General features: G+C 40.7%; 1 protein-coding gene across 1 annotated transcript; it reads left to right on the plus strand.

Moving 5' to 3' along the window:
• Nucleotides 1–7677: 7677 nt before the first annotated feature.
• Nucleotides 7678–10861, plus strand: LOC110154538 (CD59 glycoprotein-like). Its single transcript, XM_055159385.1, has 4 exons — nucleotides 7678–7761; nucleotides 7831–7909; nucleotides 9952–10056; nucleotides 10582–10861. Exons 1-4 carry the CDS (start codon nucleotides 7750–7752, stop codon nucleotides 10734–10736), a joined length of 351 nt encoding a protein of 116 aa, XP_055015360.1. The 5' UTR covers nucleotides 7678–7749; the 3' UTR covers nucleotides 10737–10861.
• Nucleotides 10862–27318: the final 16457 nt, after the last annotated feature.

Consider the following 27318-nt stretch of genomic DNA (forward strand, 5'->3'; position numbering starts at 1 on the left):
TGCTGCTTCCATACATGTATTTTCATATTAAAGCATTTGACCAATCACATTTCAGCCAGCACTTGTTGTTTGGCAGAGTCAGGATCAAAGAAGTGTCCCTGACACCTTCAGAATCCGTTCTGCCGGAACTCGAACACAAAATACATGACATGTTGCTTCAACCAATCAGATCTTGAGTTGGTGTCACCAGGGTCTTTAGCAGGCGTACGGCAATGTCACCGGATTCAGACCCCTGATTGGACAGTCAGAGAGAGAACCAGCCAAAGCAGCAAACTGCATCTGTAGCAGAACCAGGACTAAACCAGGACTAAACCAGGACTAAACCAGGACTAAACCAGGTCTAAACCAGGTCTAAACCAGGACTAAACCAGCTCTAAACCACGACTAAACCAGGACTACACTAGGTCTAAACCAGGAATAAACCAGGGCTCAACCAGGTCTAAACCAGGACTGCACCATGTCTAAACCACGACTAAACCAGGACTACACTAGGTCTAAACCAGGAATAAACCAGGACTCAACCAGGTCTAAACCAGGACTGCACCATGTCTAAACCACAACTAAACCAGGACTACACCAGGTCTAAACCAGGAATAAACCAGGACTAAACCAGGTCTAAACCAGGTCTAAACCAGGACTAAACCAGGACTACACCAGGTCTAAACCAGGAATAAACCAGGACTAAACCAGGTCTAAACCAGGACTAAACCAGGACTACACCAGGTCTAAACCAGGTCTAAACCAGGTCAAAATCAGGACTACACCAGGACTTGAGTGAGAGCGAGAGAGAGCGAGTGAGAGAGCTCGGCCGCCGGCCCCGTTGTGGTCCTTTTGGCTGCTGTCACCCAACAGTCTATGCGGGTTCACCTTCGGGCCAGTTCCGACAAACAGTCCTGGTTTAGTCCTGGTTTAGTCCTGGTTTAGACCTGGTTTAGCAGCCCAGCGCTCCTCACTTCTTCTCCGTGCACTGTGTTTAATGTAACTATAAAATAGTTCTTGAGTGGATTATTTCAGACGGAGCACTACTGAAGGCCTAGGTGTGAAATGCACGCTCCACTACTATAAGATCTCAACTATTAATTTAATTGCACTCCTCTATTTATTTATTTCAAAACTCAAAATCATGCACCTTTTCGGTCTCACCATCTCCTCTTCACCACCAATGTCAAAGGTCGATTGGAGGTACTATCCCCCTCCCTTCATTGCATTGTTCATTTTAAACAGTTTGTCGTGGTCCAAACTTATTCTTCATTATACCATGGTCAGTAAGAATTGTATTGTAACTGCCACGATTCATTTTTATTTTTTATATAACTGCACAGATTGTTCCAATATGCCAACAAAAGAGAAAGGTTTAACGCCATACTGTGAAACATTCCGGACAAAGCAATAACCAGTGTTGGGAGTGTTACTTTTAAAATGTATTCCCCTACAGTTTACAGATTACATACCCCAAAATGTAGTTTGTAACGTAATCCATTAAATTACTTAAAGTGAGTAACGTAATCTGAATACTTTGGATTACTTGATATTCTGTAGAGAAGCAAAGACGAGGATGTCCTAACATGAGAAGTTGTCTGCTAAAAGAAAATAAAAAGCCCAGACTTTACCTAACCAAATTAAAAATATTATTCATAGAAGAAGAGGAGACACGGTCCACGCAGCATGATTTAGTCCTGTTAAATCCTGGTTTAGACCTGGTTTTAGACCTGGTTTTAGACGTGGTTTTAGACCTGGTTTAGACCTGGTTTTAGACCTGGTTTTAAACCTGGTTTTAGACCTGGTTTTAGACCTGGTTTTAGACCTGGTTTAGACCTGGTTTTAGACCTGGTTTTAGACCTGGTTTTAGACCTGGTTTTAGACCTGGTTTAGACCTGGTTTAGACCTGGTTTTAGACCTGGTTTTAGACCTGGTTTAGACCTGGTTTTAGACCTGGTTTTAGACCTGGTTTTAGACCTGGTTTAGACGTGGTTTTAGACCAGGTGTAGACCTGGTTTAGACCTGGTTTTAGACCTGGTTTTAGATGTGGTTTTAGACCTGGTTTAGACGTGGTTTTAGACCAGGTGTAGACCTGGTTTTAGACCTGGTTTAGACCTGGTTTAGACCTGGTTTTAGACCTGGTTTTAGTCCTGGTTTAGTGTCCGGCCCAAAATGTAAAAACAAGAAAATACCACAGTGTAATCCATTTATTTCAATAAAGTAACTGTAATCCAATTACCACTCACTGAAACAGTAACTGTAACTGAATACAGTTACTCATAATTTGTACTCTGATTACGTAACTCCGGTACATGTAATCTGTTACTCCCCAACACTGGCAATAACATCTCCAGGAAAAAAAAAAACATTTGATGGAGCCACCACAAGAAAAGTTACACAGTGCACTTTTAATTATAATTTGCTCATTTCTCCTTGTGCTGAAATCATGAGGTATTCTGTTTGTCCAGTCTTCTTCTTCTAAATCATATTTTTGGCGACAGTTTTTAATGAGGGAGTTTTCAGTTTCACTTTTCCGGTTGACAGTGTGACCCAGGGGTTTCTGCTCCGTGTTTATTCCAGACTTCAAAGTGTGGCTAATTACGCTAGCTCCGTTTGCTAATGCACCGCTTTTAATTTGAATTTCCAGCTTTGGTGAATCACAACTGTTAGAGCCAGTTACTCGGAGAAGAGAAGAGGACATGCAACGCCACAACCCCGACACCTCAGATCTGCTGCTGCCCTAGTTTCACCGAATCCCAAATACAGCCATTAAGACACTTCGCTGAAAACTGTTTGTACTGTGTCTATGCACTCTATTGATATTTTACGGCGGCTTCATGCTGGGGATTTTCTACATGTGTTTGTACGGAGATGTTCAGCAGTTACCATGGAGATACACATTAAACACTGTCAAAAAAAAAAACTTTTAGATTGTCTGAAAACATAAAAAATACTGAATGGATTGAAACACCACATTTACAGGATCTTGTGATCAGTCCAAGTGTTCACGGTCCTGTATGTCCACACTATTCTATACTTGGTTAGAGTGACGAAATTTTCAAAATAAAAAGCTAGGACATCCCAGTTTTTTTGGTAACGAGTACATAATTAAAGGGCCCATCTGATGCAAAATCACTCTTTTCACATTGTATCTTCTGCACATAAACAAGCACAATTTGGGTTTTGGAACATCCATTACACAATAGTTCTGAAATCTTACTCATTTCTTGGAGACAGTCACAGACCAGGAACTAAGAAAGGCCGACTATTGCTCCTCCCCTCGCCCGTCCTGAGAAAGCACAGGCTCCGCCCTCCAAATGTGACGTAGACTCTGAGTGAGCCGCCCTTCCTCTGCCCGTCTCAGGGAGGGAGGGGGAGACAGGCGTGCACCCTGATAGTGGTAGGAATAAACTTTTATTCATCATGGAGATACAGCACGTTCAGCAGCATGTGTTGGAACCGGAATCGGACGAGGACTTTGAGGTGCACGAAGCTCAAGCACCGCGTCCACATCAGCTGAACATTACTGATTGGTAAAGTATTAAAAAACACTAGTAGATAAACTTATTATATTGTGTTCACTGCAGTGTAGAACAATGAGCTTATGCTGTCGCATTTGTGTGGAAATTGTCAGCCGATGTGGGGTGGGGGTGGGGCGGAGGCGGTGGAGCAGGGGAGGGGGGCAAGTGCGAAGTGCTTTCTGCTAAGTCAAACATGTCATAGGTGTAGCTGCAGTTCAGCAGGTGCAGCTTTAGTTCGTTGTCACGTGGGAGGGTGGCAGAAATATGCTGCAATTTGTTAAAAAACAAAAACACAGAAACAATCTTAAAACCACTTTTAAGCATTCCTTGTGGGTATTAGCATACACCCACAAGCAAATTATCAGTAAGCAAATTTATTGTTAAAATGCAGATCTTTGTTCTAGGGCAGGGGTCTCCAACCTGGAGCTCAGAAGCTTCCAGTAGCTCTCCATCCCCTTCCAAATAGCTCACCAAAGGATTTCTGACTAAACTAATTTGTCTACGTTCAGACTGCAGGGCTTAACGCTCAATTCCGATTTTTTTGTGAAATCCGATGTTTTTGCGAGGTCGTTCACATTTCCAATTAAATGTGACTTGTATGTGATCCCCTGTGTGAACGTTAAACAGCCCAAAAGTGTCCCGCATGTGCACTGGAGACACAATGACGTCAACCGCAGCGAGCGTGCTCTGTGTTTACGGAAGTTGTCCAAACATGCACGTGAGCACTGAGCACCTGGAGATTTTAAAGTTCCGCTCGTACCAGAGCCACAACATGAACAACTTACTTGTTTTAAGGAGGAGATTGAGAAGGAGAAGGACGAGGTTTTTGGCCGTGGAGTTTTGTGGGGCAGCGGCAGCAATGTCCGTTGAAAGGAACGTGTGGATGCGCAGACATAGCCAAGAGTGGTGAGTGGTGATGTGCTTCGCTCCAGTGACACAGAGTTCATTAACAATTTTCGCCTACTTCAGCGCAGAACAGTGACGTTTGTGGCTTGTTGATAACGTGTAGGTGGATGGATGCGCTTTGGCCGTTCAGACTGAAATCGCATGTTAAAAGATCAGATCGGTTTTAGGAGCACATATCCAAGTGTCCTGGGTCGCATTTGAAAAAATCGGATCTGTGTCGTTCTAACTGTCATTAAAAGGTCAGATACAGGTCACATAGAAGCCAAAAAATCAAATTTGGGTCACTTCAGGCTGCAGTCTGAATGCAGACTTAAACAGTTTTAACTGTCTACGGTTTCTAAGTCTATCAAACTGTTGCCCATCTAAGGCTTTCCTATGCTCAGTTTCTTGTGACCGCTAAATATGGCGACCGGACATTCCTATTTACCCGGGACAGTCCCAGTTTTGAGCCCTGTGTCTCCTGTCCCAGCAGATTTGTCCAAAACCACTCATTTGTCCAAGTTTTATACAAGAAATGTCCCTCTTGTCCCTATTTTTGACCAATTTGATCTAAACCAGGACTAAACTAACTCTAAACCAGGACTACATCAAGTCTAAACCACGACTAGAACAGGAGTATCACAATTTTTGACTAATCAGATCCCTGCCCACAGTATAGAGTAGCATCAATTATCATTTGTTTAGCCAAAAGCCCCTCAGATTATGTTACACACTATTGTCACACTTTTATTTATACCAGCCATCCCAACCTGGGTGAGTCCAAGTTTTGAAATGAAAATCTGGTCCCCCTACTGCTCACCATAGGAAAAAGGTTGGAGACCCCTGTTCTAGGGTCTAGTCAACAATTGGTACTTTGCAGCTGATATCATCCACTTTCTCTGGGAGTGTGACGCTAACTGAGGGCACTGCTCTGTTTGAGGCTTTGTTAGACTTTAATCTGCATTTTATTTTAACACAATTTGACCAGACTGTGTTGTTTAAATCCACTGTGTGCTTTTTCAGACAATCTTAAAACGTTTTTTTGGCAGTGTTTGCTAATGTGTGCATTGCGTCACCATGGTAACATTCCACCACAAACATACATGTAGAACACTTCCAGCATGACATAATAAACAGTGTTGGGGAGTAACAGATTACATTACCGGAGTTACGTAATCAGAGTACAAATTATGAGTAACTGTATTCGGTTACAGTTACTGTTTCAGTGAGTGGTAATTGGATTACAGTTACTTTGTTGAAATAAATGGATTACACGGCGGTATTTTCCTGTTTTATAATTCCACTCATTCCCAGAATCTAAACTAGATCTAAAACAGGACTAAAACCAGGTCTAAACTAGATCTAAACCAGGCCTATAACCAGATCTAAACTAGATCAAAACTAGATCTAAACCAGGACTAAAACCAGGTCTAAACTAGATCTAAACCACGACTATAACCAGGTCTAAACTAGATCAAAACTAGATCTAAACCAGGACTAAAAACCAGGTCTAAACTAGATCTAAACCAGGACTAAAACCAGGTCTAAACTAGATCTAAACCAGGACTATAACCAGGTCTAAACTAGATCAAAACTAGATCTAAACCAGGACTAAAACCAGGTCTAAACTAGATCTAAACCAGGACTATAACCAGGTCTAAACTAGATCAAAACTAGATCTAAACCAGGACTAAAAACCAGGTCTAAACTAGATCTAAACCAGGACTATAACCAGGTCTAAACTAGATCAAAACTAGATCTAAACCAGGACTAAAACCAGGTCTAAACTAGATCTAAACCAGGACTATAACCAGGTCTAAACTAGATCAAAACTAGATCTAAACCAGGACAAAAACCAGGTCTAAACTAGATCTAAACCAGGACTATAACCAGGTCTAAACTAGATCTAAACTAGATCTAAACCAGGACTAAAACCAGGTCTAAACTAGATCTAAACCAGGACTATAACCAGGTCAAAACTAGATCAAAACTAGATCTAAACCAGGACTAAAACCAGGTCTAAACTAGATCTAAACCAGGACTATAACCAGGTCTAAACTAGATCAAAACTAGATCTAAACCAGGACTAAAAACCAGGTCTAAACTAGATCTAAACCAGGACTATAACCAGGTCTAAACTAGATCAAAACTAGATCTAAACCAGGACTAAAACCAGGTCTAAACTAGATCTAAACCAGGACTATAACCAGGTCTAAACTAGATCAAAACTAGATCTAAACCAGGACTAAAACCAGGTCTAAACTAGATCTAAACCAGGACTATAACCAGGTCTAAACTAGATCAAAACTAGATCTAAACCAGGACTAAAACCAGGTCTAAACTAGATCTAAACCAGGACTATAACCAGGTCTAAAGTAGATCAAAACTAGATCTAAACCAGGACTAAAACCAGGTCTAAACTAGATCTAAACCAGGACTATAACCAGGTCTAAACTAGATCAAAACTAGATCTAAACCAGGACTAAAAACCAGGTCTAAACTAGATGTAAACCAGGACTATAACCAGGTCTAAACTAGATCAAAACTAGATCTAAACCAGGACTAAAACCAGGTCTAAACTAGATCTAAACCAGGACTATAACCAGGTCTAAACTAGATCTAAACTAGATCTAAACCAGGATTAAAACCAGGTCTAAACTAGATCTAAATCAGGACTATAACCAGGTCTAAACTAGATCTAAACCAGGACTAAAACTGGGTCTAAACTAGATCAAAACTAGATCTAAACCAGGACTAAAACCAGGTCTAAATCAGGGCTAAACCAGGATTTAACAGGACTAAATCAGGGCTAAACCATGCTGGGCGGACGTGTCTCTTCTTCTATCAATAATATTTTTAATACGGTTAAGTAAAGTCTGGGCTTTTTATTTTCTTTTAGCAGACAAAATATCTTAATTTTAATCTTTATGATTATTTATGTTTTTTATTATGATTTTAATGTATTTCTTATTCTGTAAAGCACTTTGAATTACTTTGTGTACAAATTGTGCCATACAAATAAACTTGCCTTGCTTTATGTTACGATATCCTCGTCTTTGCTTCTCTACAGCAAACCAAGTAATCCAAAGTATTCAGATTACATTACTCACTTTAAATAATTTAATGGATTCCATTACAAACTACATTCTGGGGTATGTAATCTGTAATCTGTAGGGGAATACATTTTAAAAGCAACCTTCCCAATACTGATAATAAACAATCCAGATTTTATAGCAAGTCTAAAGCTGTACCAGGCAAGAAACAAATTTCACACTGTAACGACAGCAATGATCGTTAAGCAAACATAAACTTTGGACCGGCGTACAACAGGTCAGTGGAAAAAGCTGTCAACAAACTGCACTGGATGTCCTTTGAGGTAAGAGGGAATAGTAATTATAGACACTTAAATATAAAATCTGGTGTTATTTGTTTTGTTTCTTTACAGTGTAACGTCCGTATGTTCACCATGAAGTCTGCGGTGTTGTTTTGCCTCGTCGTCGCTTTCTCCGGGTTTCAATTTGGTAAGAAAAAATGCCAAAACTTCATTGAATATTGTTGTCATGTTTACTATTTTGTGATCTACAATTTGTTAAAAATGAAAGAAGCTGGAATAAATACATTTTGGTTTGATTTGAGACATTCATCGGAGCTGGGATCAAACCACCTTCAGACCAAGGGTGTCCAAACTGTTTTCACTGGAACTCAGGGATCCTTCTGAATGTAACCTCAAAAACATTTCACTGCATTGTGATACGGAGACAAGATGAGACAAACCATGAGATCAGACCCACGAAAAACGAGACGAGAATAAATAAGAAGGGCAATATATTTCACAATTCTGGTTTCACTATTTTGATGTATTTTATGTAATACTTCAGTGGTCATTGTACTACTGCATGCTTTTTGGAAATACACCCTCTCAAACTGTATAACTCACCAGCTCTCAACTCTTTTTTAAAAATCCAAGCCAAAGGTAAATTCAGGGGAAAAACATCTCACAAGATAATTTTTGTCATGTGGCAGTTTTTTTTCCCAAAAGATCTTGTCCTATCCCTAAAAATGAATGTTCCAATGTTTTTAAAGCTTGCTTTGTAAACCTATATGCAGTGTTGGGGAGTGACAGATTACATGTACCAGAGTTATGTAATCAGAGTACAAATTATGAGTAACTGTATTCAGTTACAGTTACTATTTCAGTGAGTGGTAATTGGATTACAGTTTCTTGGTTGAAATAAATGGATTACACAGAGGTATTTTCCTGTTTTCTCATTTTGGACTATATCCCATTTTTACCTCTGCCAAGAAGGTTATGTTTTTGCCGGCGTTTGTCTGTCTGTTTGTTTGTCTGTTTGTCTGTTTGTTTGTTTGTTTGTTTGTCTGTTAGCAACATAACTCAAAAAGTTATGGACCGATTTTGATGAAATTTTCAGGATTTGTTGGAAATGTGAAAAGGAAGAACTGATTTCATTTTGGGGGTGATCCGGAAGAAATCCTGGATTCTGGATCACTTTGAAATTTTAGTTAACATTGTGGTAAATGGGGCCAAAAAATTTGTTTCTCAATATCTCGGTTAATTATTGACAAAACCCCATGAAATTTGACTCAGGGATGGACAATGGGATCCTCTTTCATATTCCAAAGGCTGATCCGGATCTGATCCAGAAGACTGATTTTATCGCAATTTATATAAAAAATGGGGGTAGTCCTTGGCGGACGTCTGCGCTCTCTGAGTGCTTTTCTAGTTCTTTTCTTTTTTTCACTCATTGCCGGACATTAAACCAGGTCTAAAACCAGGTCCAAACCAGGTCTAAACCTGGTCTAAACCTGGTCTAAACCAGGTCTAAACCAGGTCTAAACTAGGACTAAACCAGGGACTAAAACCAGGTCTAAACTATGTCTCAAACAGGATTTAACAAGACTAAACTTCTTCTATCAATACTTTTTTGAATTTGGTTAAGTAAAGTCTGGGCTTTTTATTTTCTTTTAGCAGACAAAACATCTTATGTTATGATACCCTGGTCTTTACTTCTCTACAGCAAATCAAGTAATCCAAAGTATTCAGATTACATTACTCTCTTTAAGTAATTTAATGGATTACATTACAAACTACATTTTGGTGTATGTAATCTGTAATCTGTAGAGGAATACATTTTAAAAGTAACCTTCCCAACACTGCCTATATGTTCCAAATATGTTCCTATATGCGGCTCTTAGTGAAAAGTTTGGACCCCCCTCCTTTAGACAAATGCACTACCAACCAGCCATCGATGGAATCCTCCACAGTACAGCATTAAAATGAACTACCAAGTCACTGGTAAAATATGTGGAGAGGCAACCCCCACTCACAGTAATATTGCAATTATCTGTAATGTTTGTGAAGCAATAAAACGCCTTTAAGTGAATTAAGATAGATATGTTTAATGACATGGACTCTGGAATATCCAGAGAAAAGCAAAACCATCTCCGTGGAGACAAGTAGGTGGCAAACCTCAGTCCATGAATGTTACACAGTGCATCTTTACTGTTACGTAATGTTCACAGATCTGAATTATAATTCTTCTTCAGGTGATTCTTCAGTGTTACTCGTGTCGCAACGGTTCAACCAAAAACTGTGACCTGAAAGAAGAATGCACCAATGGCCTGAACAGCTGCCTCAAACTCAAACATGGAGGTACGTACGGTTGACCTGTAACAACTCTGACATGTGCAGGGGCTATAAGACAAAAGTATAATATTTACAACTGACACAAACCCCTAAAAGGTTACACAAAATTGACTCTCATGAGCGTTAAGCCATGTTATAATTACAACATACCTGGAGTTGTGTTTCATTTCATTCAGTTCATAGTCTGTCTACATCTCCAAAGCTCAACCGTCGTGTAGTGGTATTTTAAAGTTAACAGCTACCTTTTATTTTTAGATATTCCAGGGCTGAAATGATCCAAATGATTCTAATGAAGATGTGTGGAGTTTAAAAACAGTGGGGCTTTTCCTGTATTACCACATGACATCACAAGGTGGAATTATTTCTGTCTGAGAGAAGAACTCAGCCTAAATGTGCAGGGTTTGTGTGTTTAATGTGTGTAAACAAAACACAACTGCAGGTCTGTTTGTGATGAAGAAACTACATTAGAACATAGATTAGAAAATAGCGTCATATAGGATAGGCCTTTTAATGTGTGTTTTCTTGTTTTAGAAATGACGTACTCTTCCTGCGTGAACTACAATGACTGTACCTTTGACGCCCTCTCACTGCAGTATACTTTCTCTCATTTCACATTCTCGTGCTGTCAGTCCAACCTCTGCAACGGACGCAGCTTGTCAGAGAAAATATCAGACTTTTTTGGTTAAAAAGAAAATAATTGAACCCAATTCTGGCTAAATGGTGTTTCCAAGATTGTGGCATTAAATATGATTTCTTGTCATGAATAAAAAAACTATAATACACGTCCATATGTAGTCTTCTTTTAATTTCTCATTTTTTGGAAAGTGCAGACAGACTGCCATTCAATTAATACTTTGCAGTGATATCACACTGGGGGTGTTCTACATGTATGTGTATTGGCGGAATGTTCACCAGTTCCCATAAAGACACAATGCAGAAATTAGCAAACACAAATAAAAAAGTTATTCTCAAGATGTGTGTAGAATTCCTCAGTCATTCAGGTAGAATCCACGTCAAAGGAGAAAATTCCATTTGTCAACTGGACAAACATTTATTTGGGTCAAAAACGTTTTGCAGCTCATCCAGTCTGCTTCTTCAGTCTCTCTCTTAGAGCCGGCTCTTTGCAGTGAATGACAGGAGCCGGCTCCTCGTTGGGAGCTAATAAATTTTTTAGAGTGTCTTTCTCTTTTTTTTACTCCGCTTTTTTTTGTGTGAAAGACACACGTGATTGGTTAAAATGTGTGGCGGCATCTGTGTGTCCACTGAGCAGAAGAGGGGAGAGGTTACAGACACACAGCAGTAAGCGCACACACACAACACGAGGGAGGAAGACGAGAGACCGATGGAGAGTGAGCGAGTGGGAGAGAGATGAGCAGTGAGAAAATGAGCAACAGCAGCAAAAAAATCTGTAAAATTTAAATTCAATGCAATAAGCAGTTCAAAGGCAGAGTGTACACTGTGCAAGGAGAAAATATCATATCGAGCAGGCTCCACAAATAAATTTATTTAAAAGTTTGTCTTCATAATATGTTATAATTTATTTTGTAGCACTCTGTTCAAGGTTGAGTGTGTTTGGAAAACAAAGCCATATAGGCGAGTTTCAGCTGACGTCATTGTTATTAAAAGCCCACGTTGCATGCTGGGAAATATTTTGGTCGGAGGCAAGAAACACGATATCGGTCAAACACAGTCAGTGTTGGGAAGGTTACTTTTAAAATGTAATCCCCTACAGATTACAGATTACACACCCCAAAATGTAGTTTGTAACGTAATCCATTAAATCGCTTAAAGTGAGTAACGTAATCTGATTACTTTGGATTACTTGATATTGTCATGTTTTTAAACGACATGAATGTAGCAACCACATCCTGAAAATTCTTGTTTGTTGTCTTCAAATTGTCTGAGCCCAAGTCTCCATGAATAAGCAACTGTTTGCTGTAGAGAAACAAAGACCACGATATCTTAATATAAGAGGTTTTGTCTGTTAAAAAACAGTAACAAGATCAGTCTTTCCTTCACCATATTAAAAAATATTACTGATAGAGAAATTATATGAGATCACCTTAAATTATGTCAACCTACTGTTAGGTGTCAGGTTGTTTAGACCTGGTTTAGACCTGGTTTAGTCCTGATTTTTAGACCTGGTTTACTCCTGATTTTAGACCTGGTTTAGACCAGGTCTAGACCAGGTCTTTAGTCCTGGTTTAGTCCTGGATTAGTCCTGGTTTAGTCCTGGATTAGTTCTGGTTTAGAGGCGCACAGGAGGAAGCGCGGTTTACGCGAGAAAACACGTTCCACACGCGGCACACGAGACGAAGGTGTCCGCGTTGTAACTACGGAAGGAGACGTGGTCCGCGGGTTCTCAGGTTGATGACGATGATGAAGGTGTGTGTTTGTGTGTGTTTGTGTGTGTTTGTGTGCACGTCCACTCATGTGGCAGGTCACTATAGGACAGTAGTGCAGACATCATGAGTCTATGCAGGTTGTTTTCACCAGTGCCAGTAGCTCCAGTTTCACATTTAAGTTGTAGGCGATTTTATATTAGTTTTTTTTATATATATATCTCACATCAGGAGAAGAATTTCCAAGACACAAATGCGTTTTTACCAATGCACTGCTGCTTCCACTGTGTGACTGACACCGCCAACTTTAACAAGACGTTTACATCGCTCTTATTGCGCGCGTTCTGTTTGGGTTTCCAGCAATGAGTGAAATTACCGAAATAAATAAATAAATAAATGGGATGTAGCACAAAATGTGAAAACAGGAAAATACCGCCTTGTAATCCACTTATTTCAGCAAAGTAACTGTAATCCAATTACCACTCATTGAAACAGTAACTGTAACGGAATACAGTTACTCATAATTTGTACTCTGATTACGTAATGGCGGTACATGTAATCCGTTACTCCCCAACACTGAACACAGTGCATAACCTCGTGTATTTATCCCTGATAATGGTAAATTCCTGCTGCATTATCGGATGCACAAATAGAAGCACGGAAGAAGGAAAATGTCTTTTTCGTATTCTGAGTGAAAAGAACCGCTAACGGTGAATTAAACGACTTTCAAACATCCGCAGAGCAAACGTAGAAGATCCTAGCAAACCGTGGACTCAAACAAGTTCAACAACACATCAAGACTCTTGGAGGTTTTCATCTTTTCTGCTGTGAATGGCCCAGGAGTTTCCACCAAGTCATTGTGGATATCGCCGAAGTGAATATTTGTCCAGGTAGTTGGCGATTCAGTCCAGAAATTTGGTTTCGTCCATCTTTTGTAGGGGTTGAAAAGGGTGATTTGGCTCCATCGATGCTTATGACCAGTTTCTGGTCAAATTGTCTTCGGTCCTCTGCCGTTAGAGTGGATAAATAACCAGGATCAATACCCTTTACGTGCTTTCTCGCTCCGTCCGTCATGTTGAATTAGTGTTTCTTGCTGCCGACCAAAATAATTCCCAGCATGCAACGTGCACTTTTGTCAACAATGAAACTCGCCTATAAGGATAAACATTTGATTTCATGCATGTTTTTTACATTAGTAATTCATTTTACACACAGTTTAGCATTATTTTTGGTGATAAATTAATTTAAGAAGCAGAAAATCTGAGGAGTGATTCGGGAGCCACAAGAGCCGGCTCTTTATAGTAAGCAGAGCACTGGCTCTCCAAAAAGAGCCGTCTGTCTGTCTATTTTAGCACAGTTATTTTTATCATGGGTGGTTACAGCAGTTACAGTGGTGTAATGTTACTTTCCAATTCACAGTCTGATGTCTTGTTATTTTTATGTCTTATTTCTTTTCCTTCTTATTTGATGTATTTAGTGCATCGAGTGCTTCAGGAGTTCAAGTTTTGGGGGAGGGAGAATTACTTGTTTTTCCTTGCAAACTTAAAATAACACTTTATATTAATGTTGTTGAAGCACCTGCATAAAATGTGAGGTGCCTGACCTTCTTGTTTTAAATGACATTTCTCTTCATAGATTATGTTGTGAAAGCTTTGCAAATCCAGACTGATATCTCTGTATTATTTAAACAGGGTCACGACGCCCTCCGCCGCGTCTCAAGCCACAACAAACAGGTTGCAATCAGATTTATTGCTTTTATACTGAGACAGCGTAATCCTTCATTTGTCCAGGAGGGATTCAATGTAGGGAATGTTTCAGCAGTGATCATCTGGACTGTTCTGTGATCAAGTCGTTTCAGGTCCCATCCAGCGGTCATCTGCAGTCTTTAGAAGTGGTCTGAAGTTTATATCCTACTCTAGGGTGACCATATTTCCATTTGTGAAAACTCGGACATCTTACCAGGGGTGGGAGGTGGGGCCTCGACATTGAGCTACAGTTGCTATATTCTCTTGCATGGTTCACCTATCGCACCTATTGTCTGCAAAGCGAGATCGCGCAATTGCCGCATTTACCTCCGTGAGTTGAGGAGCTCTCATCGGTCCTTTCTCCTGCGGTCACCTCCAAGCCCATCCCAACAGTGAGTCCTGTTTCACTTCTGGTTTAGTCCTGGTTTACTCCTGTTTTAGTCCTCCTCTTCAGTGCTGGAATCAGTCCTGGTTAGTCCTGGGTTAGTCCTTGTTTAGTCTTGGTTCAGTCCGTGGCGTAGGCAGCGCAAAAGCTTGATATAATCACGAGTTAACGGGCAGGTGCGGTGCTGTACTGTGCGGGTGCGGTGTTGTACTGCAGGTCTCCAAAATTGGATCCGTGCAGGACTCTGCGCTGTAGGGCTCCATTACGGAATAAATGAATCTTGGGTTTGTTACATAAAGAAGGATAATAACAAAAGGACGACAGCAGTAAGTTTTGAGAAGGATGTAAAAAGGGTTGTAACTGTCCTGTCTGAGAAAAGTGTGTGGTGAGGGGTTTTACAGACTTAAAACAGATATAAATAAATAATTGTAAAATATAAAGTTGACTACTTCACGGATTTCACCTATCGCGGGGTATTTTTAGAATGTAACCCCCATGATAAACGAGGGAACACTGTACTCTCACCTCACAACCTGTGCACATGGCCTTTCACTTGTACCGACCGGGATGGAAAACGGAGAATTTCTTGTACGATGTTAAATGTGCATTTGTGCTTCGACATTGTTAGAGAATTCTATGATATAAATGTATTTCTTTGATTTAAGTATTAATCATTAAAGTGTTACTCATTTATATATGTAATTCTTTCATTAAAGTATTAATCATTTAAAGAGTGAAACATTTAAATATTAATCATGGTGTAATCAACATTGCTTTGGGTCTGTTTTGGTTCAGGATGTACGTGACATGAATGACATTGTCAACTGACCGATTAAGCTAATCTACTATGGGCGCCAACGATTCTGGGTTTGTCCCATCTTATGTTAAAACTAAAGGCCTTGGGTCATTGTCTATCTTTGGGATATGAAATCAAGTGTGAAATGGGAGGGTGGTTCAGTTGACGATTGTTAGTTATAAGATAACATGTGAAATGTATTGTGATGTCATCAAGTATGTTTATCTGTGAAATGATTCTCAATAAAAGTGTGACTTGGAGAGTTGTTGAGCAGAGTAGGTCAGGGAGCTGACAGACGTTTGTTCAGAACTCTCCTTGCGCAAGTATACTTATAACCGTCTCTTTCTGGTGTGTCTTTATTAATGTATTTTTAATGTCTGCTCGCTCCTTCTGAGTTACAGACGCTAAGAGAGACTCTCAGTTTAATGCCCCCAAAGAACGGCAATGAAAACCCGGACATTTGCATCACTTTAAAAAAAAAAAAAACCCGGACGCCCTGGACAAGACGCAAAATATGGACATGTCCGGGGAAAAACGGATGTTTTGGTCACCCTATCCTACTCTGCACCTACACAAAAGTCCAATAACAACAAGACAAGTGTTTGAGTTTTGATAATGATAATTATACTGCTGTGTGTAAAAAAAAAAAACACCAGCACCTTCATTGTCTGAGGAAGTTTGTCCTTCCACCGTGTAGATAGAACCATGACACTGTTCTATAAAACGTTCATGGAATTAGTTTGAAGGGTTTCATTGGTCTCATGGTTTGGGAGCATCTCTGCTAAAAACAAAACCTCCCAAAATCAGTTGGTTAAATGGGCGAGTAAAGTGATTGTCCATCCTCCGCCTGGACTCTCTGTATTCAAGACTCAAGAGGACGTCCCAGAGGATTCTAAAAGACGTGCAACATTCAACTCAGAGTTTCAGCTGCTTCCCCTTGGTAGATGCTGTCGTACTTATGAATAAATCGTAATCTATTTATCTGTCGATTTTAGTATAATGTCTTGGAAAAAAAACTGTGTGTGTTTTTTTTTTTATATATTTAATATTTATTGTGATCTTAGCCAAGTGTGATGGATGAATTTAATTAGTTATTATTGATGGAACAAAACCATTCTGCATTGGAGCATTATAACACTTTATTTTGTAATTGTGTTCTTGTATGTGTTTATTGTGCATAATGTGGATGAATGATGAAATGTGAAATGTGGGACCTGCCTCTCAAATCTGCAAAACAAATTTACCTAAGGGTACGAATAAAGCGGTCTATCCTAATGACACCTGGATGGGAGCTGAAACATCTTGATCACAAAAACAGTCCAGATGATCACAGATGAAACATTCTCAACATAAACAATAGTGCAAAGATGAACTATTGATACTTTACAGCTGAGGTCTTCAACATATTATAGTCACTAGAGAGCATTAGTCAGCAGTTTCAAACTCCTAAAGCAGACCATGAACATTCGATCACAGTCTCCTGAATGTGTGCTGTTTTAATAGATTTTGTGTTTTTTGTTGAGTTCTGAGACAGTCTTAAAAGCTTTTGACAGAGCTTGCAGATAGTTGTTAACTATCTGAATATTTTGCCATACACATACATGCTGAACACCCCCAGCATGATCCATCCATCCATTTTCTTCCGCTTATCCGGGGCAGCAGTCTAAGCAGGGACTCCCACACTTCCTTCACCCCAGACACTTCCTCCAGCTCCTCTGGGGGAACCCCGAGGTATTCCCAGGCCAGCTGAGAGACACAGTCCCTCCAGTGTGTCCTGGGTCTTCCCCGGGGCCTTGTCCCAGTGGGACATGCCCGGAACTCCTCCTGAGGGAGGCGCCCAGGAGGCATCTGATAGCAACAGATGCCTGAGCCACCTCAACAGGCTCCTCTCGACGTGGAGGAGCAGCGGCTCTACTCCGAGCTCCTATCATGTGACTGAGCTCCTCACCCTATATCTAAGGGAGCACCCAGCCACCCTACGAAGGAAACTCATTTCGAGCACTTGTATCCGTGATCTCGTCCTTTCGGTCATTACCCAGAGCTCATGACCAGAGACGAGAGGAGGAACGTAGACTGACGGTAAATCGAGAGCTTCACCTTTCGGCTCAGCTCCCTCTTCACCACAATGGTCCGATACAGTGACTGCATCACTGCAGATGCACCAATCCCCCTGTCAATCTCACGTTCCATCTTCCCCTCACTCGAGAACAAGACCCGAGATACTTGAACTCCTCCACTTGAGGCAGGGACTCTCCACCCACCTGGAGAGGGCAAGCCACCTTTTTCCTATCAAGAACCTCAAGGCCTCGGACTTGGAAGTGCTGATCCTCATCCCAGACGAAGAACGGTTCAGAAGCCCCCTATGAAGATGTCCACACAGAGGCCAGTTAAGTCGCCATGAATGGCGTTACCGGGGCCCCACCCTTGAACCAGGCCTGCGGTGGGTGCTCGACAGCGAGCGCCACCCTTCCGTGGGCCCACCACCTGCGGGAGGAGCCATATGGGGCTGGTGCAGAGAGATCTGGGCAGCGGTTGAAGGCGGGGGCCTCAACGACCAGATCTCTGGACATGGAGACTAGCTCTGGGGAAATGGAATGTCACCTCGCTGGGGGAAGGAGCCTGAGCTTGTGCGGGAGGTTGAGCATTACTGACTAGATATAGTCGGCCTCACCTCCACACACAGTTTGGGCTCTGGAACCCAATGCCTTGAGAGAGACTGGACCCTCTATTTCTCTGGCGTTGGCCGCGGGGAGCAGCGGCGGGCTTGTGTGGGCCTGCTCATTGCCCCACAGCTCAGCCACTGTGTGTTGGAGTTCACCCCAGTGAACGAGAGGGTCGCGTCCCTGCACCTTCGGGTCGGGGACAGGTCTCTCATTGTGGTGTCGGCCTACGGGCCAAACAGCAGTGCAGAGTACCCGGCCTTCTTGGAGTCCCTGGGAGGGGTACTAGACAGTGCACAAACCTGGGACTCCGTTGTACTACTGGGGGATCTCAATGCCCATGTGGGCAACGACAGTGACACCCCCAGTGTGATGTCTCAGCTAAATATCTATTGTACATGATTACTACAAGGGGATGACATGTGTTCTGGGGATTGTTTGCTGCACAGTCTGACAGCAGTAGCAAGGAAACAAAAGCAAGTTTAATGCTCATTGATTCTGCTTGTGTTTTTCAGTCCCATGTGATCATTTGAGAACTACTGACGAGATGAATAGATTTTAAAGAACCGTTGGGCTTCTGTCTGCTAGATAGTTATAATTTACACATTTCAAATCACAATATTGATCTAAAACAACTTAATAAATAAACAAGTCCATTGAGTTCTGCTTTAGAAGTCTGTGGTGTCCAGTGAGAGCTGACGTCGCCGTAAACATCATCAAATCAAAGACTCGGCACCTCCCATGGAGAGCTGCAAATCACGCTTTTTTTTTTTTTACCAAAATGACTGTGCAACTCTGCTGAATCACAGATTAAGAGAAATTTTAAATTAAAGCACTATAACACGGTTAAAAGCCCGAAAAAGTAGATTTTGCATAATAACTTTGCTTAAAGACCAATTTTTTCTTTTCACAAAAATCATGGAATTTGACTTGTATTAATCCAAGGTAAGACAGAATTATCCACACCGCAACCTGAGATAAGTTTAGTTTTCAGTTTTCAAAAATTCCAGATTATTGCAAAGTAACTTTTCATCTTTTTATTTATTATCCCAGAGTGATATAAAGTCCTTAAGTTGTGTTATTTTTCATTCACATTCCGATTATTGTCGGCCCTTTGGGTTTTAAAAGTCCTGTTGCTTTTACTGAATTGTTGTCATCATTTCAGTGTCCACAATGCATTAATGATGTCACCCTTGTCACAATTAAATCCACTTGGAATAAAAGTGTTTCTTGTATAAATTTTTATAATTAAATGTATTTTGATCAGCAAGTTCAAAATGCTTACATTTGTACATATGACTTCTTCTTCTTCTTCTTCTTCTGGATATTTGCAAACTGATCAATAAACTGATGCCTTTTATGTAAAACACAGAGGTCCCATGAGAAAGCGTTTGCTAACACGTGCTAAAACCAGCGTCCGCACAGATGATGTATGTGGTTGGTGTTGGAGGGTTTAACATATTGATCAGAGTAAAAGTGTGTGATCGATCAGAGAGGGCCGGACCTGTGAAGAGTGAAGCATTTTTCACCACCCTCCTCGGTCATCACTCATCCAGAGGTGGGTAGTACTCAGATAAATTTACTTGAGAAACTTTTTTAAAGAAATGCTATGTTTCAGAATACTTTTCTTGCAGCATGTTTATACTCTTTTTTTTTATTGAAGTAACAGAACTCTTAATTGAGTAAAAGATGCAGTTTCTCAAACGCTTTATGTTGACAATATGAAATTATTTGAACATTTGTTTTTCTTAAAGGGCATATAGAGGCTTTGCACCGTCACGTGTCCCCCATGGCAACAGTACCTACGCCGCCATGACACCGGGCACACTATGTCATTGACTTCAGTAGCAACACATGAGCCGAAACATGGGCAGGTTTTGTTGTGTATTTGGTTGTTCTAGATAAGGCATACCCAAAGTCTGGCCCGGGGGCCAGTTGCCCGTGTACAAATTTCCACTGGCACGCAGCCTCTGGAATAAAAATAATTATGTGTGGCCCGTCAGCGCTAAAGACCAGTGTAAAATACACATTACATGCAATATTATATTTCACCAGCAGATGGCAGTAGATTCGAGCCGTGCTCAGGGACCGCGCTCTCGCTATACTTTTGGCCTTGCCCCACCCTTTCCTGACCACTTCCAAAATGGACACTCACATGAAAAAAGGAAAGTCGACAATGAGGGCCGTTCCTTCCAGGAAAAGTGGAATTTGGCGTATTTTTTCACAGAAATCTGAAACAACTGTGTCTGCCTAATTTGTCAGGAGACTGTCGCTGTTTTTAAAGAATTCAATATCAAGCGGCACTACCAGACGAAACATGCTAACTACGACAAGCTAACTGGGTGCGAACGCCGTGAAAAATTAAAGCAACTTGAGGCTGTGTTAGCAGCACAACAGCGTTTCTTTACAAGAGCCCATGAGTCGAATAAAAACGCGACAAAGGCGAGCTATGAGGTGGCAACGCTGATCGCGAAGCACTGCAAACCTTTTACTGAGGGTGAATTTGTGAAAGACTGTGTGATGAAAATCGTGCAGAACATTTGTTTACCAATGTTTGCCTGGCTCGTAGCACTGTGGTACGGCGAATTGAAGACATTTCATCGGATATTAAGAGACAATTTGAGGCAAAAGTAGTGGAGTTTGACTTTTTTTCGCGAGCTAGCGACGAAAGCACAGATGCATCTGATACTGCCCAGTTACTGATTTTTTTGAGAGGAGTGGACAGTAAAATGAATGTGAGGGAAGAGCTACTTGATCTTTGCAGCCTAAAGAGCCAAACAAGGGGAACCGATTTATTTGTTTCACTTTGTTCTGCCGTAAATGACATGAAACTATCGTGGAATAAAGTAACTGGGATTATTACGGACGGTGCACCTGCCATGGCTGGCGAGCGAAGTGGATTAGCAACCCTAGTCTGTAACAAAGTCAGCGAAGAAGGAGGAAAAGCTATAAAACTCCACTGCATTATTCACCAACAGGTTCTCTGTGCCAAACATCTCAAATATGATCACATTATGAAACCAGTGATAAAAACTATTAATTACATTCGCTCCAAAGCCCTGTGCCACCGCCAGTTTCAGCAGTTTATGATTGACATCCAGGCCGAATACGGAGATGTTTTGTATCACAGCGACGTAAGATGGCTCAGTCGGGGGTCTGCACTGCAGCGCTTCTACTCTCTTAAGGAGGAAATCGGACAATTCTTGACAGAAAAGGGACAACCAATGGCAGAATTATCCGATCCCATTTGGCAGGCTGATTTGGGGTTTTTAGTTGATATAATACGACACTTGAACACGCTTAACACAAATCTTCAAGGGCAAAATGCAATGGTAAGCCAACTCTATTCGCACATCAAAGCCTTTGGGACCAAACTGCAACTTTTCGAAAGGCACCTGTTACAAACCCCACCCAATACCACACATTTCCCAGCGCTGCAGGAAATTTTTACAAATATTCCAAGTAACAACATCAGTGCGCAAATGAGAAGGTATGCAGCAGACATCTCATCTGGCTGAGGAATTCAGAGAGCGCTTTCGGGATTTTGCGGCAATTGAAAAGGAAATCACGCTTTTTTCCTCTCCCTTCTCCGTGGACCCCGATAATGCTACAGAACACCTGCAACTTGAGCTTATTGAGCTGCAGTGTGATGACGAGTGTCGCAGTCGGCACCAGCAGCTCTCTCTCGCTGACTTTTATCGCCAACTGGATAAAGACAGGTTTAAAGAAATTCGAACATTTGCTAAGAAAATGCTGAGTTTGTTTCGTTTGACATATTTGTGTGAGAAGACATTCTCGGTTATGAACTTCAACAAGAACCGTACGAGGACAAGACTAACTGACTCTCACCTGCGTGACGTTTTGCGCATCAAAACCACTGTCTTTGAGCCAGACCTGGCCTATTTACTACAGTCCAGATCTCAGTTTCACCCTTCACATTAGTGCAGGCAAGTTATTTGTTAGCCTTTCTGAGGTGAATAAATTGTAAAATCTCAGTGAATTTATTTTATTATGATTATCAAAACCACAGTTTAAATGTTCACTTTTTCATATTTATAACCGGTGTATCATTCATTTTGTTTTTGAAAGGTGAAAGCCATTTGCAATAAAAAGTAAAAATGAATTAAATAGTTAATTTGCATTTAATATTATATCATGTTATATAATATTATATGGTTCAAAGAATGATCAAGCCGAATGATCGGCCCCCACACATCTTCACCTCACCTAATCTGGCCCTCTTTGCAAAAAGTTTGGACACCCCTGTTCTAGACGCTCTGAAAGGGATAAAACGATTCGTTTCTTCACTGTTCCTCTGGAAATGACTCATCAGGATCAAACAAGGGAATTATCGAAAAAAAAGATGCAGATTATGGCTAGAGAACATAAACCACAAAGAGATTTCAGGAATGAATTTTGTGTAATATGGGACCTTTAAACCGCTCGTTCAGATATAATTAAATTTTCTCATTTCTGTGTCTATCTTTTGAAAATACCAGTTTTAACTTCAAATTCTAAATCAGAGGTTACATCTCGACAGTTTCAGATAATAATTTCTTGGACAACATCTTCGATGCATTAATGCTGTCACTCTTGTCACAATTAAATCCACTTGGAATAAAAGTGCTGATATTTCTTGTATAAATTATTGTCATTAAATACAATAGATCATTGACCAAGTTCAGAATGTACATATGACTTCTTCTTCTTGATATTTGCAAACTGACCAATAAACTGATGCCTTTTATGTAACATTTTGTCTCATTTACTGTCATATTGAGAAAAATGTAATTGCTCTGAGGCCTTGGACATTAGTGGCACTGAGGGCAGTTGGTTGGGGGCCCGTTCAGGTTTGGGGGCCCTTCATAGTCCCCTCGTGCCGCCTCTGCCTACTGGTCTTGATATAATCCATATAAATCTTATGAAAATTAAACAATTAGCTGATTAATATAACATTTGCCCCAGTATAAATATATTTAAAAAGCAGCTCTTAAGGTCAAAATGAGACCACTGTATGTTATCTGCAGCAATAAAGCGAATCAGGAAGTGAGCTAAGCCAAAGATATTCATTTTGTCTTCTTATATACTTTAACTTCTAGGGTTCTTTTTAAAGACAAAACAGTAAAGTGTATTTTACCTTGTTGACATGTTTCGGCTGCTCGCTGTAAGCCATCTTCAGAACTGTCACTGGTGTTGGTGGCGACGTGTCGTATATCAGCTGTTGTTACTTCCTGTGGTCACAACAAACCAAAAGAGGGCAGCAGGACACAATCACTCTAAAAAACATTACAGGAATAACTGAACCCATCCAGAGAGCCATGAAAAAACACAACATAAGCACTGTAGTCAAACCATACACAAAACTCTGCCAACAGCTCATACACCCCAAAGATAAAATCCCACAAGAACAAAAATTCAACAGCATCTACGAAATCCAATGCAAATCATGCAATAAATCATACATAGGAGAAACAGGCCAGGTATTCCACATCTGAAAAAAGGAACGCCAAAAGGAAAGTAAAAAGGAAACATCAGGGAGACTCACCAGAACACAAAAAGATAAAGCAGAACAGGAAAACCTAAAATGCGCCATATCAGACACTGTAAAAGGAACAACCACATTCTGGATCGAGACGGGGCTCGGGTCATTGGATCAGAAAACAACAAGTTCAAACGCTGGATCAGGGAGGACAGTGAAGTCAGGAAACGAGGCACAGAGCATTAACCATGATGGCGGCGTGTTCCTCCTTTCACACACCTGGGACACTACATGAAGTAACAACAGCTGACCACGGCTACACGAAGTAACAACATCTGACCACACCTACAGGAAGTAACAACAGCTGACCATGCCTACAGGAAGTAACAACAGCTGACCACGCCTACAGGAAGTAACAACAGCTGACCACGCCTACAGGAAGTAACAACAGCTGACCACGCCTACAGGAAGTAACAACATCTGATATACGACACGTCTCCACCAACACCGGTGACAGTTGTGAAGATAACTTGCAGCAGCAGCCAAAACATGTCAACAAGGTAAATACACTTTACTGCATTGTCTCAGGAAGTGAGCTGTTAGCATGCTAGTTGTTGTTAGCATTATTATTGTTAGCATTATTAATGGCAAAACTCACCTCTGTCCTCTGAAAGTTCTTCAAACTCAAAAACGCACTGCGGTGAATAATCAGGATGATTGGAATACATAAAGTTAAGTGAGGAATAACTTTTAACCTTTTAAAATGAACTATTTCTGTTTTTGAAGTTTTTAAGAAAGTAAAAATCGTTAATCGAGTGGACAAAAGAACTCCAGCCGCACAGTCCAGCCGCACCTTGTTGTTCAATACAGCAGCACTCACGTACAGTCATAGATCCCTCTCTATTGACATTTTCCTCAGAGCCGTACATTAGTTTGAGTGAGAAATGGGATTACAGAAATAACTCCTCTCTCAGTGAACCTGCTCCACTGAACATAATGAAAAGTCCCTCCTGAAATGCCGTGCCCACTTTAATACAGCTGCAGTCCTGTTCTAATTACAATTTAATTACACTCTAAGGTCAACAAAACCCATTTCTTCTGTGTCAGCTCCACTGTATACCAGACCAAATGGCTTCATAAAAACCAAGGCCCATATTAAACCCAAGGCTAAGTAACAACTCCTTTCAAGTCATTTTCACAGATTTTATGGACTGTTTCTTTTTAGCTGTGGTTGTTTTGAATCAGGCTAGTGCTCTCCGCTCGATAAAGTACGGGAGCCGCCATGGTCAAAACTTCAACTTGATTTGAACCCGTGCATTTGTATTATTTGTATATTTGTTAATCACTGAGTATACTTATTTTCCAGGTGTAAAATTACTTTGTGAATGTAGATTTTCATGAAATTACAAATTAAAAAATATTTTGAAACAGTTGCTAAGGAACCAAAAATGGATAGATAATTAATTTGGGCTAAAATGCTCAATTATTATTGTATATCAAAACAGGTGATGCTGAAACATGTATAGAAGTAAATATTTAGTCTTGGTTCTGTAAAAATGCAATATAAAGACAGACCAGGAGGTGGTTTGTCGAGGGGCTGGCCAGTCTGGTTGGTGGGGGGTCGCATACAGGGCCCATGGGCATGGTTCAGCCTGCTCCAACTTGAGCGGGGATCTGAGGCAAAGCTCCAACACACACTTAACTTATTATCAATATCCTAATTAACTAGTAATAATACAGGTCAGCCCCCCCCCCCGTGCACAGACACACATGCATATACACACACACGCGCACACACATGCATATGCACACACACACAGACACACACACGCAGACACACACACAGACACACACACACACAGACACACACGCACATGCACACACACATGCACACACACACACACACATGCACACACACGCAGACACACACACAGACACACACACACACAGACACACACATGCACACACACACACAGACCCACATGCACAGACACACATACACGCACAGACACACATGCACACACACGCAGACACACACACAGACACACACACATGCACACACACGCACATGCACACAGACACAAACGCACATGCACACACACACACAGACGCACACACACAGACGCACATGCACACACACAGACGCACATGCACACACACACACAGACGCACACACACAGACGCACATGCACACACACAGAGCACATGCACACACACGGACGCACATGCACACACACACGCAGACACACACTAAAACCAAAACTTTTAATCTTTCACTTTCTTCAAAATCACAAATGACCATTGAGCTCCTGTTTGACACGCGTCCCTGAAATAAACAAATCTGATTACAATATCTATGTGGTAATTTCATTCTTGCTAAATTTCACACAAAAAGAAGCACAGCAGTAAAACAGTGTTATAAAACTTTTAAGTAAGTTGTGTAGTCCTCGTCTCGGTTCTTAAAAACAATTATCCCAGATTTTCCTAATCAAAAGCCTCCTCTTATCCTGCTCTAGCTTAAAGGTCATACGTATTAAAAACAAATACCTTAATAAAGCAGATTAATTTACTAATTAGCCTTTGTTCGTTAGACTAAGGGGATAATGGTCGGAAGGGTAACATGCTAATTGGAGCTGTATGCTAATTAAACCCAAACTCATTTAGCATCGCAGCGGTGGAGCTCTGACTGACAGGGGACACATACAGAAAGGGCACATTAACATGCAGAGGTTTACCAACTTCACACAAAGGCAAACTAAAGAAGAAGAAAGACAGGTCAAGTTTGCATTTGACAGTCTTTAAAAATTAATATTACGCATTATTTTGTAGTTATGATCGAATGGAGCATTGACACCCCAGTCGCAATATTGTCTCAAATGGTTGGACGTGTCTGAGGCCTCGGAGAAACACTGACCTCTAGTGGACAAATTTAACCATTGGCACGCAGGTGTCTCAGCATCGATGAAGTGTTGTTAGTGTAAGACAATACAGAGAGACACCGTACCTAACAACAACAACAATAATGATGATTCAAAATAATATGTAAAAAGAAACATAAATAACATGCTGTAAATAAGAAAATAGGTGACCTTGTTAGGTGGAATTAGATCAAAGTGATCCCAAACCATGGATCCCTTTTTTTCCACTTGTACACTACTGTTCAAAAGTTTGGCGGCACTTAGCAATTTCCTTATTTTTGAAAGAAAAGCACTGTTTTTTTTCAATGAAAATAACTTTAAACTAATCAGAAATACACTCTATATATTGCTAATGTGGTAAATGATTATTCTAGCTGCTAATGTCTGGTTTGTGATGCAATATCTACATAGGTGTATAGAGGCCCATTTCAAGCAACTGTCACTCCAGTGTTCTAATGGTACAATGTGTTTGCTCATTGCATCAGAAGACTAAAGGATGATTAGAAAACCCTTGTGCATCATGTTAGAACAGGTGAAAACAGTTTAGCTGGTTAGAGAAGCTATAAAACTGACCTTTCTTTGAGCAGGTTGAGTATCTGGAGCATCACATTTGTGGGGTCAATTAAATGGGTAGTAGCTAATCTCATGTTATCTCGTATATTAACAGCGAACCAGAAGAAAGCTACGTGTTCTAGGCAAGGCAAGGCAAGGCAAGTTTATTTGTATAGCACAATTCGTACACAAAGTAATTCAAAGTGCTTTACAGAATAAGAAATCCATTAAAATCATAATAAAAACAAATCAAAACATAAATAATCATGAAGATTAAAATTAAAAAAGAGAGACATAAATTGGAGAGAAGAGTGCGGAATGAAAACCTTTCAGTTATATGCACAGTTAAACAGAAATGTTTTGAGCCTGGATTTAAACAGCGTCACAGAAG

This window comes from Boleophthalmus pectinirostris, unplaced genomic scaffold (genome assembly GCF_026225935.1).
Source record: "Boleophthalmus pectinirostris isolate CB_2022bp ecotype Guang Dong unplaced genomic scaffold, ASM2622593v1 HiC_scaffold_23, whole genome shotgun sequence".
NCBI lineage: Eukaryota > Metazoa > Chordata > Actinopteri > Gobiiformes > Gobiidae > Boleophthalmus > Boleophthalmus pectinirostris.